The following is a 19,477-nucleotide window of genomic DNA, read 5'->3' on the forward strand; positions in this document are numbered from 1 at the left end:
TGTAACTTAAGAAAAAAAAATTAAATGCATTAGCTTTATTTGCAAAGAAGACAACACAGGCTCAGACCATTGTTGTACCAAAAAATTTACAGTTTATTTGTGGAAAGTGCACGTAACATTTCATAACTGCTTACAAAAGTCATAAAATAGCACTGCTGAAATTAGCACCTGGAGGAGATGCAATTGCCAACAAATTAATCTAATGCTCATACTCATCTGGAACTTGACAAAATGTGGACAACTGCCAATTTTGTTTATTTCCAAGTAGTGCTTTTCTTTTAAAAATGGATCTGCGGTAAAAATAAGTACAGGTCTTCTTTAATTTGAGTTTAAAAGGAAAGCAAAGCATTAAATTAACAGGGAACAAATCTGATATAACTTGTAAAAACACCTGTTATAAGGTAAAATAACTTATTAAATCATGAAATAACCCTTCAATCACATTCTTAGTAGTTGACCTGTACAATATTTTCAGTTTATCAGATCTGTAGATGTTTGTTACCCATTGTAATTAAGTACCACAACTACTGTAATTTACTCCACATAAATGACTAGATATAAACCCAAAATATAGAGGTAGTCTTTTAAGCAATAAGATAGGGAAAGAAGATTACAGTCCTTCAATTTTTGTGGAAGCGACATGAACTACTTTTAAAGTTAATAGGGAGAGAGGATGTTAACATTAATGTATCAATTTGATGAAGTCTTTCAACATAAAAAATTAAGAATAGTTAAGAAATTTAATTCAACACTGCACTAACCACTCCAGTAAAGGTGCATGCATGCATGCTCTAGGACTGGCTGCTGTAGTGAGAAAAGCACACATGTATGCAATGCAAAAACCCTGTGAATAGTACAGAATCATGATTCTGAGGGGTGGGGGGGGGGGGGGAAGACTTTGTGGCATCCAGCTTAAAAATAAACTGATAAAAGAGCAAAAATACAGTAAATTAAGTTTAAAACCTGGTTACTAAAAGATTACAGTAGTTTAGATCACATGCTTGTGGTTGACATACTGTAACTCTCCTGAGCTTCATTGGCAAATACAAGTACCATCCACTATACATTAGGTTTTTTTTTTAAAAAGGGTTATATATTAAGACAAATGAAAAATCATCCAGGCTGCTTAATTAGAGTGCTTCATTAATTCTTTATGATTTTATTTTTACAATTGAAACTTAGTTCTTACAGGGACTGTTACAATTTTATTTTGTCACAAAATATAGTGATCATCAGTATAAGCAGCAGAAGTTTCCTCTCAGTTTTCTGGCTATCATCTTACAACCAATAATCCTAAACCAGATTATCTAAACACTATCAAATTACTGATTATCTGGGACCTCACTGTACCCAAGCAGGCCTATTGTGCTTCCTGAATAACAGTGGGAATTACATTCACTAAAAGCACTTTTGAACATCCCAAGATGGTAAGAAGTGCCACATAGTTTTTTTTCCAGTCCTTATAAAGTATAAAACATAGTACTAATGAACATAGCAATGGGGTGGCACTGCCTCAAATTTATCAGCTTGTGTTCAATCCTTGACCTCCTCTGTTGTATAGCTTAAACCATTGCTTTATGACAGCTTGGTATTCTCTGGGTGCATATTATTCCTCCTATATCCCAAGGATGTGCAGATTGTTAAATTAACTGGCCATCATATTTTACTTCCATTATGCAGATACATGATGGAATCTGAAGGAGCTGATTGGAATACAGGTCAGTTACTACAATGGATGCTTCAACTGATGCCAAGTTAATGGGCCAAAGCCTTTCTCGGTGCTTTAAATGGATGTGCAAAATTAGAACTATATGTCAGGAGAGAAATGCAAAACATCAGGAGGTTGTCTTTAACTAGAGTGACAATGATTTGATCAACTTTAGAACAGACACAGGGTAAAAATTCTGTGGAAGGAGGAAGACATTTCATCTGCACCAGTTCACAAAAAGCACTCCTGGAACTTGAATGACAGTTTAAATACATCAGTAAAAATGAGAACACAAAAAAAAGACAATCATAAACACTCCCACTGATTATTTGCATAAATTTTCAGAGTGCTGCAGGAATTAATCCTACAAATGTGCAGTAATTAATTGAAACCAATAAATGATGAGATATTGCACAAATAAGAAAAGTGGGTGTTATAGGATTTTCTACATAAAATACAATGGAATCAAATTGTGGATGTTTTAATCCAATCCTATTAATGAAATGTCATTTAGTGAAAAATACTGTGCACCCAAAAGCTTGTTTTGGTCATGATAACTTAATACAAATTCCACCCATGACATTAGTGTCTAGGGTAAATGATGTGAATAAGAGGCAAAGCAGCATCCATCTTTAGAGATGGATGCTGAGTAAACCTGTATATCAAATCCATCACCCCATCCTAGTGTATCTTGTTCAGTGACCTGCCTATCAAATATTATTGAGAGAAAAGAAATTGAACTATTACTCAGCTTATTACTGTGGTTGCTGCTTTAGAACTATTAGCATTACAGTTACTGACCTTCAAAGTAATCAATTGTATGAAACATGTTTTTAAACAATGCTATAAATGCAATTATTGCATAATGTGGTGGTACTGTGCTCAAAGCAGCAAGAGAAGAAAAACAGCTGGAAAATATGTAATGTCTCTCTCCACAATTCCCACTGTTCCAATTACACTGATGGGAGAACCAAGAAATTACCATTGAAATTTACATACTTTTGTCAATATTTTACATCTTCTTAAGCCTTCTTATACCATACATAGTGACACAAGCCTGAAAAGAAAATCCCTGGTTGGTATCTGTGATGTGTTTTTTTTTCCCCAGTGAAGAAAAATATTACAGACAAAATCAATTCAATGAGTTAAGGTTAAATGTCCAATCTACCTTCTCAATGATTATTAGTTAAAAGAACACCTGGTCATTTTTTCAACACAGCTGGAGATAATCTAATGTTGACCTGTGAAGCCTTAAACTAGATGCCATTCAGCAGAAGACTCATTATATTGTTTACACCCACTGTAGTCATAAAACAGTGCAGTTTTTATTTTTTAAAAGTCTGTTAGCACTTATTATTCATCTAAAGCTATAGAAATGTGCCATGTGAAATATATAATCATCAGTAAAACTCAAATGAAATCTGATGCCAGAAAATACTGTGTTAAGATTTACTTAACTTTTCTAGAGTATCTCAAATTGACCATAAAGGGGTATGCTTATCATGAGAAAAAACTTTTGCAAATGTTTTAGGCTTCCAGGAGGAAGAACCATGCATATTTAGTCATGACATTATATTCAACTTACGTGATATGTATTATCAGACTGTGCACTTACAATTACAGAAAAAACTTGATGTTCACTTTCTCATGAACACAATGCCCTTAAGAAGATTCCAGTTTTGTTATATTTCAGAGAATTAAGAACTGTGTTACTGCTCATGTATCTTGAATAAAAGAATACTATCACCATACGAAACACAAAATTTATTAAGCATCAGGAAAAAAAAAGTAGCGGTGGGTGGCTTTAAGTCATGTTTCCATAGTGGGACAACTGAGTTTCCATTTGCCCCAACTTAACATGACATAAATATTTTCTTTCCTTAAGTCCGTGGAATTGTTCAATTAGAAAGAAATAAAGTTATTTCCACATGTTGATAGTCAATCATCTCCAAATGATGAGAACCAACAAATATTTTCATTTCAATATCCTTGAAAAATGAGGATTAAACAGTTGATTACATCCTTACCAGCCAAGTTACAGTTGTGCAACTTTTCTATTCTGCCCATTTTTGAGGTGCTCCCAACTGTTCTGAATGAGAAGTCTTTCCCACACAAAAAAAAACTTCTACAGTCATCAATCTGTAATATCATTAGAACTGTTCATTGGACCAACATAGAAGTCTTTTTCCATCACCACGTGGAGCTTTGAATATCTCTTATTTTGATCAGTGGCCAGATTCTACTGAACACCAGAATGAACGTGTGCTTTCCTAAACAATTACAGCATCCAATAGCAGCAAGGATACCAGACTTTATGGTTTACCATATGTGGGATTCACAGTGTGTCATTTTGATAACACCCACTCCACCGCCCAGTCTGCGATAATTCATACCTCCATACAACCTGTTTTTTTGTGGGGTGGGATCAAAAGATAGGGATAAGGAAAAAGAAGTAAACAAAAACAATTAACAACTTTAACTTCTGCATGTTTACACAAATAAAATTCAACTTGTAAAATATAATTGCACAATGGTTTATGTGTAAAATTATTAATAAATCAGTAAATGGCAGTCATAGACCTAGATGAACATACTGCATGTGTATAAGTGGAGCATAGTTTAAGGTAGAACAATACATTAAATCATGCCACTCAAATTAAGACCATAAGAGATGGGAGCAGGATTAGGCTATTCAGCCCATCGAAACTGCTCTGCCATTTCACATGGCTAATACATTTCCCTCTTAACCTCACTGTCCTGCCTTCTCCCCATAACCTTTCACACCATGACAAATCAAGAACCTATCAACCTCTAGCTTAAATACGACCAATAAACTGGCCTACACAGCGCTTGAGGCAAATCCCACAGATTTACCACCTTCTGGCAAAAGAAATTCCTCATCGCCATTGTAAATGGATGCCCCTCTATTCTGAGGTTGCGCCTTCTGGTCCTAGACTCCCCCAACACAGGAAATATACTCTCTACATCCACTATTCTAGGCCTTTCAACATTCAATAAGTTTCAATGAGATCCCCCTCATTCTATATTCTAGTGAGCAATGGCCGAGAGGCATTAATCACTCCTCATATCACAAGCTCTTCATTCCTGGAATCATTCTCCTGAACCCTCTCCAATGTCAGCACATCCTTTCTTAAATAAGGGGCCCAAAACTGCTTACAATTCTCAAAGTAAGGCCTTACTAGTGTCTTACGAAGCCTCAGCATTACATCCTTGCTTTTCTATTCTGGTCCTTTCAAAATGAATGCTAACGTTGCATTTGCCTTCCTCAGCATCAACTCAACCTGCAAATTAAACTTTAGGGAATCCTGCACAAGGACTTTGAAATCCTTTTGCATGTCAGGTTTTTGAATTCTCTCCCTATTGAGGAAGTACAGTTGGCCCTCTATCTGCCTTATTGGTTCTGGGACCCCTGCAGATGCTCAAGTCCCTTATTTAATATGTCACAGTGCGATGGACTTTAGTACCCCGTGGAGCTCCGGAACTTATTTAACCTGTTTCACTGCGGTGGACTTTAGGACCCGCTACCCACGGCTGCTGCTGAATCCTCAAGTGTTTCTGTTCCGTTGACGGAAAACAACCACAATTGAAAATAAAGTGGAAATAATAAAGCAATTGGAGAGAGGTGAAATGCCGTCGGTCGATGATTGGAATAATTTTAAAGGATAAAGTGAGAATAATGGAGCATATGAAAGGCCCTGCCCTGATGAAAGCTACAATTATTACTAAGCAACACAGTGGTTTAGTTATGGAAATACATACGTTTCTTAAGTGTTATATATGCATAGAAAGGTAAATAATACACTATATACTAAGACAAACGTTTGACTAACTGATGCTAAATAATACCAGATGTACCTGTTCTGAATTATGTACAAATCCAACTTAAAGACTGACTGTATTTTAAATCATCTCTATATGACTTATAATACCTAATACAATATAAATGCTATGTAAATGGATAAGGAGGGCCAACTGTAATCTATGCTTTTATTCCTTCTACCAAAGTGCATGACCATACACTTCACTACACTGTAATCCATCTGCCACTTCTCTGTCCATTCTCCTAATCTGTCAAAATCCTTCTGCAGCCTCCCTGCTTTTTCAACACATTCACCTTTCACCTGAAAGCCCTTCCACCTTTCTTCATATCGTCCACAAACTTGGCCACAACGCCATCAATTCGATCATCCAAATCAGATATACAACGTGAAAAGAAGTGGTCCCAAAACCAACCCCTGCAAAATACCACTAGTTGAGATGGTAAAGGGGCTAGTTTGTTCTGCTGACATGTAAAAATTAGATGGCAAGTCATGTACACACTGCTGGCTTTTGCACCTGCAGAGTGTGATAATCTAAAATTATACCTGTCTACAAATATGTGGAACCGATGGTTGGAAAGTGAGAACCATCTCCTGGTGCACATTGTCACGGTCGTCTGAATTTGATTGCCTTTTAAGGTGAACAAGTGGTCTGTGCCTCGAAATACCACTGTTGCGGGGTATGTGATTATGAGGGGGTAGCTAAAAATGTGTTTCCTGCATACGTGACAAAAAATGATATAAAAACTCTATCTCTGGGCTTTAGAGAGAGACCTCCCGGAACGGGTTCCTGTGCGTGCCTAAGGGGGGCTCTCTAGTAGCGAGCTACTAAATAAAAAGCTGTTGTTTTATCCTCCGTAGTACTGTGTACTCCTGCATCGGATAACAAGTAAAAATTAAAAGGAGGGTTTAACAATTTGGCGAGCCAGCCAGGAGTCCAAGATCAGGCGGATAGGGCAGCCAAATTGGCGGCACAAACTGCCATTTATATTGTCTCCACGGGAGAGAAACTGGCCTTGGCCTGCAGGCCGACCACAACGACGAAAGGTATTCCAGACATGGACACTGTACAACAACTACAGCGGGACGCCCGATTCAGAAAAACTAATCTGGAAGAAGAATGGGTGTTCATGGGCCTCTGGCTCACTCCAGTTGGCCAAGTTTGTATACCTGATGCTTTGTTACCGATGCTTATTGATTGCCTGCATTGATACACACCTTGGCAAGGAGGGAATGAGTAAGATCTTATTACGCACCTGGTGGCACCCTAGATTGGAAGAGGTGGCACAAGAGAAAAAACGATCATGTCTGATATGCGAACAAACGCGGTTAAAGGAGTAAAATGTGCCCCAGAAAAACCCCCCTTGCCAAATGGTCCTTTTGAATACATTCAGCTTGATTTTAGAAACATAGAAAATAGGTGCAGGAGTAGGCCATTCGGCCCTTCAAACCGCTATTCAGTATGATCATGGCTGATCATCCAACTCAGAACCCTGTACCTGCTTTCTCTCCATACCCCCTGATCCCTTTAGCCACAAGGGCCATATCTAACTTCCTCTTAAATATAGCCAATGAACCGGCCTCAACTGTCTCCTGTGGCAGAGAATTCCACAGATTCACCACTCTCTGTGTGAAGAAGTTTTTCCTCATCTCGGTCCTAAAATGCTTCCCCTTTCTCCTTAAATTGTGACCCCTTGTTCTGGACTTCTCCTACATCAGAAACAATCTTCCTGCATCTAGCCTGTCCAATCCCTTTAGAATTTTATACATTTCAATAAGATCCCCCCTCAATCTTCTAAATTCCAGTGAGTATAAGCCTAGTTGATCCAGTCTTTCTTCATGTGAAAGTCCTGCCATCCCAGGAATCAATCTGGTGAACCTTCTTTGTACTCCCTCTATGGCAAGAATGTCTTTCCTCAGATTAGGGGACCAAAACTGCATACAATACTGTAGGTGCGGTCTCACCAAGGCCTTGTACAACTGCAGTAGAACCTCCCTGTTCTTTACTCAAATCCTTTTGCTATGAATGACAACATACCATTTGCCTTTTTCACCGCCTGCTGTACCTGCATGCCCACCTTCAATGACTGGTGTACAATGACACCCAGGTCTCGTTGCATCTCCCCTTTTCCTAATTGGCCACCGTTCAGATAATAATCTGTTTTCCTGTTCTTGCAACCAAAGTGGAGAACCTCACATTTATCCACATTAAATTGCATCTGCCATGAATTTGCCCACTCACCTAACCTATCCAAGTCACCCTGCATCCTCTTAGCATCCTCCTCACAGCTAACACCGCCGCCCAGCTTCGTGTCATCCGCAAACTTGGGAGATGCTGCATTTAATTCCCTCGTCTAAATCATTAATATATATTGTAAACAACTGGGGTCCCAGCACTGAGCCTTGCGGTTCCCCACTAGTCACTGCCTGCCATTCTGAAAAGGTCCCATTTACTCCCACTCTTTGCTTCCTGTCTGCCAACCAATTCTCTATCCACATCAATACCATACCCCCAATATCATGTGCTTTAAGTTTGCACACTAATCTCCTGTGTGGCACCTTGTCAAAAGCCTTTTGAAAATCTAAATATACCACATCCACTGGCTCTCCCCTATCCACTCTACTAGTTACATCTTCAAAAAATTCTATAAGATTCGTCAGACATGATTTTCCTTTCACAAATCCATGCTGACTTTGTCCGATGATTTCACCTCTTTCCAAATGTGCTGTTATCACATCTTTGATAACCGACTCGAGCATTTTCCCCACCACCGATGTCAGACTAACCGGTCTATAATTCCCCGGTTTCTCTCTCCCTCCTTTTTTAAAAAGTGGGGTTACATTAGCCACCCTCCAATCCTCAGGAACTAATCCAGTATCTAAGGAGTTTTGAAAAATGATCACAAATGCATCCACTATTTCTTGGGCTACTTCCTTAAGCACTCTGGGATGCAGACCATCTGGCCCTGGGGATTTATCTGCCTTTAATCCCTTCAATTTACCTAACACTACTTACCTACTAACATGCATTTCCCTCAGTTCCTCCATCTCACTAGACCCTCGGTCCCTTACTATTTCCGGAAGATTATTTATGTCCTCCTTAGTGAAGACACAACCAAAGCAGTTATTCAATTGGTCTGCCATGTCTTTGTTCCCTATGATCAATTCACCTGTTTCTGACTGTAAAGGACCTACATTTGTCTTGACCAATCTTTTTCTTTTCATGTATCTATAAAAGCTTTTACAGTCAGTTATTATGACCCTGCCAGCTTTCTCTCATAATCTTTTTTCCCTTTCCTAATTAAGCCCTTTGTCCTCCTCTGCTGGCCTCTGAATTTCTCCCAGTCCTCAGGTGTGCCGCTTTTTTTTGCTAATTTATATGTTTCTTCTTTGGACTTGATACTATCCCTAATTTCCCTTGTCAGGCATTTTATTGAACTACCGTGTGTACACTGTTATAGGTATTGTTTAGTGATTGTAGATGTGTTTAGTAGCATGATAGAAGCCTTTCCGACCACCAACAATAAAGCTTCCACAGTGGTAGGGTTGTTACTTACAGAGATTCAGGGTACCCAGACAGATAAGTTCGGACAATGGTCCTCATTTTGTGGAAAAAATAAATAAAGAGCTATGTGAGGTACTGCATATTGAACAGCGATTCCACTGTGCATATCACCCAAAGGCTGTAGGAGTAGTGGAATGGGCTAACGGCACCCTGAAAAATAAGCTGGCTAAGTTAACGTCCAAAACCAGACTGAACTGGCTGAAGGTTCTTCTGTTACCTTTGTATCATACGAGGATTACTTCCCAATCCACTGCTGGAGTATCAGCAGCTGAAATTATTTATGGACGTCCTGGTAGGACCCCATGGGACACTAATACTCAGCCTCCCACCCAAGTTGACCTTAAAATTATGGGGGATGAAGGCAGTTAACATCGTCTCCAAAGTTTCTTCATTCTCAGGTGCAGGAGGCATTTAAACCACATGAAAAACCAGAAGCGGAGTGGCTGGATTTGAAAGTTGGAGATTCGGTACTGATAAGGGATTGGGAACACCCCAGGTTTGGACCCTGGTGGAAAGGACCTTTTCAGATCCTTCTCCAAACGCCATCAGCAGTAAAAGTACAAGGTCACGACCATTGGATTCACCTGAGCGGTTGTAAAAGATGGTCGCCGGAAGAAGAGTGATTGTTGTTGGATTTGGACTCTTTATGTTTGTACTAACAGATACTTTGGAAACTAATCTCTTTTATGAAATGCAAATGCGATTATATGGTAATAGAACTGTATGTTACCCCTTGGTTCAATCTGTGGAGGCACTATTCGTGGCTAACCCATCTGAAAGGAATCAGAAGAAGTTAGTGGAAGAGGTTAGGTCACGCAGACAGTGTAAAGGTGACAAGGGAAGGTGTACAAGAGCACTATTGGATGGTGTGTGGAAAGTTTGAACAATACCTTAGGGTGGAGCTCTGAGAATTGGTGATCCAAGTGTTGGGGAACTGGGTCCTGGCTAAAGGCACAAAAGCAACAAAATGACGATTGGGAGAAGAGAACTTGGGTCACTAACCCTAGCTGTAGAGGCACCCAAAGCTTCCCTTTCTGTTTCCGAGGGTTAGGATCGGGGTGTGTAATTGTCAAAGTCCCTAAGAACATCCCCTGCATTGAAAAGCAGTGTCTGAATCATGATTGCGGAATAAAAAGAGAGAAGTTTTCAAGTACCTGTACTTGAGAAAGGTGTATTTCCTTACCCAAAGGGAAATATGTGGTCATTGTAATGGGACCCACATTTCTGGAGGGACAACGTCACTGGCTTTCATCCCAATATAACGCTCTGAAAATACCTGGTATCAGAAAATATTTTCTGATAGTTCCACATGCTACCAGGCAAAGAGTGGATATGTGTTCCTCTTTAACGGAACCTACACTACGGCTACCAATGTTCTGCCTCCACTATTTGCAGTTGAAACGATAAGCCCTCTCACCGTTCCTTGCCCGCAGGAAGCTTACATTCAACGATGACTGGTGGCTCGATCCATCAGTAAAGAATTTTGTGCTGATTATAAGGACCCGACCACCCTGGAATTAGCAGTAGGCTATGGCTGGCTCAGCAAGTTCTCCTTCGGGGGATCTGCAGGGGCCACAGCTGCCAGGAATCGAAACTACCTCATCTGTGGGTTGACAGCATTGGGGAACAGCACAATGGTGTGCCTGGAGGCAATCAACTGAGAAAAGGCAGAACTTCTGCTTTACACTCTGCAGACCTGACATGCTGTGGACTACCAGTTAGCCCAGCAAGGAGGGGTGTGTGCCATAATTGGGGATGAGTGCATCACTCACATCACTCACGCAATGTCTCTCACGCAATTCTAGAAATTCAAGAGCAGTTGGGTAGTTTTAGGCAAGGGTCCTCAGGAGGAGGAGAAGGGTGGCTCAGCTGGTTGCTAGGGAGATCATGGGGCTCTTATCTCCTGCATGGGTTAGTTATTCTTGTCGTGATTATCATTGTGTATTGTGTACTGCTGACCTGTCTAAACACTTGCTGCCAGGCTTTCGCTACCAAATTAGCAGCACCATTTTCAGCCCCAATTTAATTGTGTCATCATGAAGTGATAAAAGGAGGGAATGAGATGGTCAATGGGCTAGTATGTTCTGCTGTCATGTACAAATTAGATGGGAAGCCACGTACTGGCTTTTGCACCTGCAGGATGTGATAATCTAAAATTATACCGTCTACAAATATGCCAAACTGACGGTTGGAAAGTGAGAAACCATCTCATGGCGCACATTGTCACGGTTTGATTGCCTTTTAAGGTGAACAAGTGGTCTGTGCCTCGAAATACCACTGTTGCTGGGCATGTGATTATGGGGGGTAGCTAAAAAAGTGTTTCCTGTGTACGTGACAAAAAATGATATAAAAACTCTGTATCTCTGGGCTTTAGAGAGAGATCTCCAGAATGGGCTCCTGTGCATGCCTAAGGAGGGCTCTCTAGTAGCGAGCTACTAAATAAAAAGCTGTTGCTTTATTCTCCATAGTACTGTGTATTTTTGCATTGGGTAACAAGTAATAATTAAAAGGAAGGGTTAAAATAGTCACAGGCAGCCAATCAGAAAAGCCTCTCTTTATAGACCTTCTTTGCCTCCTACCAATCAGCCAATGTTCTATCCATGCTTGTATCTTTTCTGTAATACCATGGGCTCCTATCTTGTTGAGTAGCCTCATGTGGGGCATCTTGTCAAAGGCCTTCGTAAAATCTAAACACATGAATCCACTGATTCTCCTTTGTCTATCCAAACTGCTACTTCCTCAATTCCAACAGATTTGTCATTAACAATTGACTACAACTTCTTTCCAACCACTGAAGGAAGGCTAACTGGCCTATAATTTCCTTTCTTCTGCCTCCTTCCCTTTTGAAGAGTAGTGACATTTGCAACTTCCCAGTCCTCTGGAACCATGCCAGAATCTATTGATTCTTGAAATTCCACCACAATTTCTTCAGCTAGTTCTTTCAGAATCCTGTCCAGGTGACTTATCTATCTTCAGACTTTTCAGTTTACCAAGCACCTTCTCCCTTATAATAGCAACTGCAGTCACCTCTGCCCCCAACACTCAAACTTACGGCATATTGCAGTGCCCTCCACAGTGAAGAGTGATGCAAAATATTTCTTCAGTTTATTCATCATTTCCTTGTCTCCCATTACTACCTCTCCAACATCATTTTCCAGTGGTCCAATATTTACTCACACCTCTCTTTTTATATATTATCTTCGGTATACTCTTTGAGATTGTTGGCTAGCTTACCTTTATATTTCATATTTTCCCCCATATAGCTTTTTCACTTGCCTTCTGTTGGCTTTTAAAAGCTTCCCAATCCTCTAACCTCCCACTAATTTTAGCTCTATTATATGCCATCTCTTTTGCTTTTCCGTTGGGTTTGACTTCCATTGTCAGTCACGGTTGTATCATCCTCCCTTTAGAATACTACTTCTTCTTTGGGATGCATCTACCCTGTGCTTTCTGAATTGCTCCCAGGAACTCCAGGCATTGCTGCTCCACAGTCATCCCTGCTAGTGTCCCCTTCCAATGAACTTTGGCCAGCTCCTCTCTCATGTCTCTATAATTTATGATACTGATACATCTGACTTTAACTTCTCCCTCTCAAACTGCACGGTGAATTATATCAGAATATGATCACTGAGGGTTCCTTTACCTTAAGCTCCCTCATCAAATACAGTTCATTACACAACACCCAATCCCGAATATATGATACCCTAGTGGGCTCAACCACACACTACTCTAAAAAGTCAACTAAAGTTTCTACATTCAATACTGAAATTATACTTCAATAGTCCAATTCCAAGCCTGTGGTATAGTGCTTTACAGATCTTTCTAGATTCGCTGATCACTGACAGAAATTGAGATGGTGGGGAAAGACAAAGGTGGGGGGGGGGGGTGAGATGGGTAGTGAGAAGGAATGTTATACAAGAAAATTTTAAAAAACGGGTTGGAGAGGTAGTTTTTTTTAAAGTGCCACATTAATTGAAGACACAAGTAATATAATTTGCCATGCTCTTTCACCCATCAATATTTACTCATAAAATTTAAATACTGCATGTGGTGCCCATGGGCTCTGCTACCTGTAGATGCATGAAATAATCTTATGAAGAGCTCTAATTTCCACTTCAATAATGCCTGCAGGAAAAAGTGGTGCAGACTGGATTTACATTTTGTGGTGCAACTGTCTTCATCCTACACCGAATACACATAAGAATATACTCCAACCAGATTGGGGGTGTGGGGCATTAACTCTGTTTTAACATAAATTCCATTTGTGCTCACCTCCATGTATTTGCATCTGGATCATAAACTTCAATGGTTTTCAAGTAAGTTGTACCATCAAACCCACCCACTGCCATCAGCTGTCCATTAACAACTGCAAGGCCAACCTATGAAAAAAAATAATCAGATTGATATGTTCTTCCTTTGTAAAGATGCACCATTTGCACATGTAAACTAAACACTTCCACGAAAAAAACTAAACTCTTTTCACGAAAAGAGATCCAACTGAATCAATGCAAAATGTACATACTTTAGGAAAAGATATCAAATATATTTACCACTAAAAATTTTGTTTTATCAGTTTTGACATTGCAAAATTTTATGAGTTTATAAAAATGCACTAACATATTTACCCATTATTAGCCAGACAAAATTGTATTGACCTTGGATGCATTGGTATGTAAATTAGTGAAAAGAAATGGTAACACACAGAATGCTGGAGTAACTCAGCAGGCCAGGCAGCATCTATGGAAAAGTCGACATTTTGGGCTGCTCTACTGAAGTCAATACAAGTTTGAAGAAGATCATTTTATCTTCTGCCAAGGCAACTGGCTGCCCTTGGGACTCTGGATTCAAAGTTCAATAATTTCAAATAACCTCCCTTTCATGATTGTAAAGAATTAAATTGACCAGTTCCAAGGTCATTTACCTGCAACCTTAACTCAGTTTTTCCATCACCCAGATGCTGTCTGATCCAGCATTTCCCTTTCCTTTCACCCAAACACTGGCACAAGTTTCCAGGAACTGTCTGGTTCTGCATCTTACAGGTCCACTATGTCCTTTTGTTTTTTTTTAAATATATAAAATGACTTTGTTCATTTATTAACTAGACAGTTTTTAAAGTATTGTCACCAAGGCAACTTTGGTCTGCACCTATCATTCATTTAATTCTATGCATTCTTTCTAACCCATGCAAGTTTCCTCCATTTCTCCAATTTGATAAAACAGCATTGAACTGAAACAATAACAATTTCTCTTTCCACAGACACTTCCTAACCTGCTGGGTATTAGCAGTACCTGAATGGACTGCCAGGGGTAGTGGTGGAAGCTGACACAACAGGAGTGCAAGAAGCAATTAGACCAATACTTGTACTGTTTGTGGAGGGATTGGAGGTAAACAGTTTAAATTAGGTTTATGGTTGGCACTGACATCATGAGCTGAAGTGAGGGTGGTCTTTTGTCATCTGTCAAAACCATCAGTGACTTCAGTAACCTCAATGTCTGACACTGAGACATTTAAGTTTTAAAAGTAAATAAACAAAAAAGACTTAAAGAATTAAAATAATTAAAAATGTTAACTTCCCATCTGTATTGTCTTCTAAATCTGTGCCCTGCATGCCGGTTAAAATCAACAAAGTCTTCAATCCTCTGTTAGGCACTGTTCCCTCTAAGCTGCAATTTTCTTTTACCATAGAACACTACTGCACAGTACAGGCCCTTCAGCCCTCCATGTTGTGCTGACCCATATAATCCTTAAAAAAAAGTACTAAACCCCCACTACCCCATAACCCTCCATTTTTCTTTCATCCATGTGCCCATCCAAGAGGCTCTTAAATACCCCTAATGTTTTAGCCTCCACCACCATCCCTGGTAAGTCATTCCAGGCACTCACAACCCTCTGTGTAAAAAACTTACCCCTGATGTCTGCTCTAAACTTCCTTTCCTTAATTTTGTACATATGCCCTCTGGTGTTTGCTACTGGTGCCCTGGGAAACAGGTACTGACTTTCCACCCTATCTATGCCTCTCATAATCTTGTAGACCTCTTTCAAGTACCCTCTCATTCTTCTACGCTCCAAAGAGAAAAGTCCCAGCTCTGCTAACCTTGCTTCATATGACTTGTTCTCCAAACCAGGCAATATCCTAGTAAATCTCCTCTGCACCCTCTCCATAGCTTCCACATCCTTCCTATAATGAGGTGACCAGAATTGAACACAATACTCTAAGTGCGGTCTCACCAGAGATTTGTAGAGTTGCAACATGACCTCTCTACTCTTGAATTCAATCCCCCTGTTTATGAAGCCTAGCATCCCATAGGCCTTCTTAACTACCGTATCAACCTGCACAGCAACCTTGAGGGATGTATGGATTTGAACCCCAAGGTCCTTTTGTTCATCCACACTCTTAAGTAACTGACCATTAACTCTGTACTCAGTCTTCTGGTTTGTCCTTCCAAAATGCATCACCTCACACTTGTCCGGATTGAACTCCATCTGCCATTTTTCTGCCCAGTTCTGCAGCCTGTCTATATCCTCTTGTAACCTTTGACAACCTACAGCTCCATCCACAACTCCTCCAATCTTCGTGTCATCCGCAAACTTACTCACCCATCCTTCCGCCTCTACATCCAGACTATTTATAAAAATCACAAATAGCAGGGGTCCCAGGACAGATCCCTGCGGCACTCCACTAGTCACCCACCTCCAGGCGAATACTTTCCTTCCACAACTACCCTCTGCTTTCTACCTTTAAGCCAATTTTTTATCCAAACAGCCAAGGTTCCACTTATCCCATGCCTCACGACTTTCTGGATGAGTCTCTCATGAGGGACCTTGTCAAATGCTTTGCTAAAGTCCATGTAGACCACATCCACTGTCCCACCTTCATCAATTTCTTTTGTTACCTCTATATAATGTGTTATAGTAAGTGCCACACAGTTTTTAGGTTGTCTAAAAATTTCCTGCTCAGAGCAAATGCTGGTATGTGAGCTGTAAAAAAATATTACAGGGAATGTTGGTGCTAGGTCAGGCCAAACATATCAACTGAGAAGTGACATCCAGTACAGTACTAGGGAATCCTAGCAAAAATTAGACACTGCAAATCTACCACAAGTTCTGGATATGCTTAAATGTAGGGCATCCCAAATTGAGTAGCTGAACCTGAGCAGTTTAATACATTATCTATAGAGCTCTTTAGTGGCTGAAAATGTTCAGGATAGCTCTACTCCAAGTTTGATACCTACAGTCAAATGAAGTAGTTCTATACACTAAGGTGTGGCAAGTTCATAGCTTCTAAGGAAATTAACACAAGTTAAGGGTGGCATACAATCATTTCACATAGACACCAACACCTCCAAAGAATAACTCAAGGCTTTCAACAATGTCATAGTTCCTCTCTAAAACCAAGGTGTATGGCTCCAGGATTCAGCCAAATATCACTGAAGAAAAATCCTTACATCCTTCAACAGAAGATACTTCCCACAACCCCAATCCAACTGGCAACCATCTTTCAGAAAACACACCAAGTAAAATAAGGACAGGGCTCCAATGGGCAAAATCCTGTCTTGCTGATGCATTGTCACAAACACAACAATTCATCCGCAAAACAAGATTATGCCTAATTAACCTCTAATCTTCCTAATATCCTACACAAAAACTGGTCATCTGGTCATGTAGCCACATAGCACAGAGGAAATTACATTTCAATTTGTGCAATTGGAGAACTATCCCCAATATTCTTCAAACATAGTCAATCAAAGCAGTGTCCTTCTCCATGCTGGAAAACCCCTGGGACTGGCGGTACAGGATATTCCTAATGGTTGTGATGGAACAGTCTGGCAGTCTGTCTAGAAGACATCATTCTACCAGTAAACTACATTAAAGCCTTTGTTTGAGGGGATGTAGAACTCTTCCATTGGAGGCAGCGGTCCTCATATGTCTGAGAGTGACTTTAATGTGAATGAATTTGGTTCCTTGGTTGATGCAGGGTGTCTGGTTGCATGCTTCTTTTCTGTTTTAACATGGGGGTTATAATACAATTGTGTGACCTGCAAGGCCATTTCAGAAGGCAACTAAAAAATAAGCTACTTGAGGGACTCAGCATCTGTCAAGCATCTGTGCAAGCAAAGGGGTTGTTGAAAGTTTGGGTCAAGACTTTGGATCTTCTTTCTCCATTTCTGAAGGCTGTTAAGAGTCAGTCGATTCCTGGAGTCACAAGTAGGTCAGGTAAAGTAATGATAGCAGGTTGTGTTAGGGATTATTTTGGAGTTATGATATTATGGGACATTCTGATTCTGTCTATTTGAAACTAATAGAAGACAATGGATGAATATTACTGCTACTACCACATGGTTAAAAGTTTATCCATGCCTCTTAATGCACAGTGTACGAAAGATCTGCTTTGTCTCTTAGCTTTCTGGTAAGTTGTATACTCATGAAGCCACCTTCAACATGAAAGCAAAAGGGGTACATCTTGGAATATTCAAAGAGCTGCTGCTAGTTGGGATGTGCTACCATTGTAAAAACATAATCTGTAAAATTACCTGACTATATTTAAAATGTTAAAGTTAAGTAGGCAATTAAAGCAATTGAAACTGTAGTTAATTGTTTATTGTTAATTTTGTGTTGAAGTACAAAATATTGTCAGGTGAGTGAGATTCTCGAATTCACTGTGTGAATAGAGAATTTTATATTTCCCAGTTATAGCTTCCCTTTGGCTCAGTTTTAGTTTAGTCACAACAGGAAGATTTCCTGATGGACCAAAACAGGAGATGCGGGAAACAGCAAAGATGATACCAACCAGAAAAAGCAGGAACAATCAGAAACAATCAGAAAGGACAAACCAAGGTAGAATATACAAGGTAAATGGCAGGACACTGAGGTGTGCAGTAAAACAGAGGGATCCAGGAATACAGATACAAAATTCCCTAAAAGTGACATCACAGGTAGATAAGGTAGTAAAGAGAGCTTTTGGTACATTGGACTTTATAAATCGAAGTATTGAGTATAAAAGTTGGAATGTTATGGTGTGGTTGTATAAGGCATTGGTGAGGCCAAGTTTGGGGTACTGTGTACAGTTTTGGTCACCGAATTACAGGAAGAATATTAATAAGGTTGAAAGAGTGCAGAGAAGGTTTACAAGGATGTTGCCAGGACTTGAGGAACTGAGTTACAGAGAAAGGTTGAATAGGTTAGGACTTTATTCCCTGGAGCGTAGAAGAATGAGGGGAGACTTGATAGAGGTATATAAAATTATGATGGGTACAGATAAGAGTGAATGCAAGCAGGCTTTTTCCACTGAGGCTAGAGGAGAAAAAAACCAGAGGTTAAGGGTGAAGGGGAAAAGTTTAAAGGGAACATTGGGGGGGGCTTCTTCACACAGAGAGTGGTGGGAGTGTGGAATGAGCTGCCAGATGAAGTTGTAAGTGCAGGCTCTCTTTTAACATTTAAGAAAAACTTGGACAGGTACATGGATGAGAGGTGTATGGAGGGATATGGGCCAGGTGCAGGTCAGTAAGACTAGGCAGAAAAATGGTTCGGCACAGCCAAGAAGGGCCTGTTTCTGTGCTGTAGTGTTCTATGGTTCAATGGATGCAGGCAGGCAGTACAACGGACAGATGACTGGCAGATGGAATTTAATACTGCAAAGTGTGAGGTGATACATTATAGCTGAAGTAATGCATAGTTATAAGCACTAGAGTTGTAAAAAGTGTAGGAGAGAGACCTGGTGGGATGAGGGTTTCATGTGCATGATTTTTGAAGAATGTCAAACATATTGAAAGAGTAATTAGCAAAGTCTATGGCATCTTGAGTTCATAAACAGAAGTACTAGGTACAACAGTAGGGAAAATATACTGAATCTTAAAAAGCTCTAGCTAACTTAGGAACTTTAACAATCAAATAAATGAAAAATTCAGAAGAATTTATTTTAGTCTAAAGTAATTTAGATACATGTCTTAGTGGTAACTTCTATTCAATGAAGCAGTGAAACCAAGGGAATTCAAGACTTAATTGGTGAATTATAATTGAAGATTTAGTTCATAAAAGGCAAAAAAACCCATCTAATTTATTTTCTCTTCCTTCCTCGTTCACAATATAGCTTGGAAATGATGCTTCCATTCTATTTTTGAGAGTTCTGAGGTAGCTGATGAAGCCAAGGTGAAAATCACAGACTAAGACAAATACAGCATGGAAACAGACCCATTATCCCACTGAGACCACTCCACCATCAACTATTCAGCTGCAGCAATTGTACATTATACACTTCTTTCTAATCATCCCCACCCAATCTGCCTTCCCTAAGCCTCCAGAGTCTACTATTCACCTACACACCAGAGGCAATTTATAATGTTCAACTAAACTATCAAACTGCATAT

At 39.9% G+C, this 19,477-nt stretch overlaps 1 protein-coding gene across 3 annotated transcripts in view; it reads right to left on the reverse strand.

Annotated features, from left to right (window-relative positions):
- Window positions 1–69: 69 nt before the first annotated feature.
- The window catches only part of klhl20 (kelch-like family member 20), a 73,457-nt gene continuing 54,049 nt past the window's right edge, over window positions 70–19,477 (reverse strand). For all 3 annotated transcript variants that reach the window (XM_059984885.1, XM_059984884.1, XM_059984883.1), the window contains 2 exons: window positions 13,385–13,491; window positions 70–4,112 (listed from right to left, as the gene is read on the reverse strand). In XM_059984885.1, the coding sequence (XP_059840868.1) occupies window positions 4,028–4,112; window positions 13,385–13,491 (192 nt within the window). In that variant the 3' untranslated portion in view covers window positions 70–4,027. The remainder of the gene's footprint in view (window positions 4,113–13,384; window positions 13,492–19,477) is intronic.

The sequence above is a fragment of the Hypanus sabinus genome, chromosome 11 (assembly GCF_030144855.1).
Source record: "Hypanus sabinus isolate sHypSab1 chromosome 11, sHypSab1.hap1, whole genome shotgun sequence".
Classification (NCBI taxonomy): domain Eukaryota; kingdom Metazoa; phylum Chordata; class Chondrichthyes; order Myliobatiformes; family Dasyatidae; genus Hypanus; species Hypanus sabinus.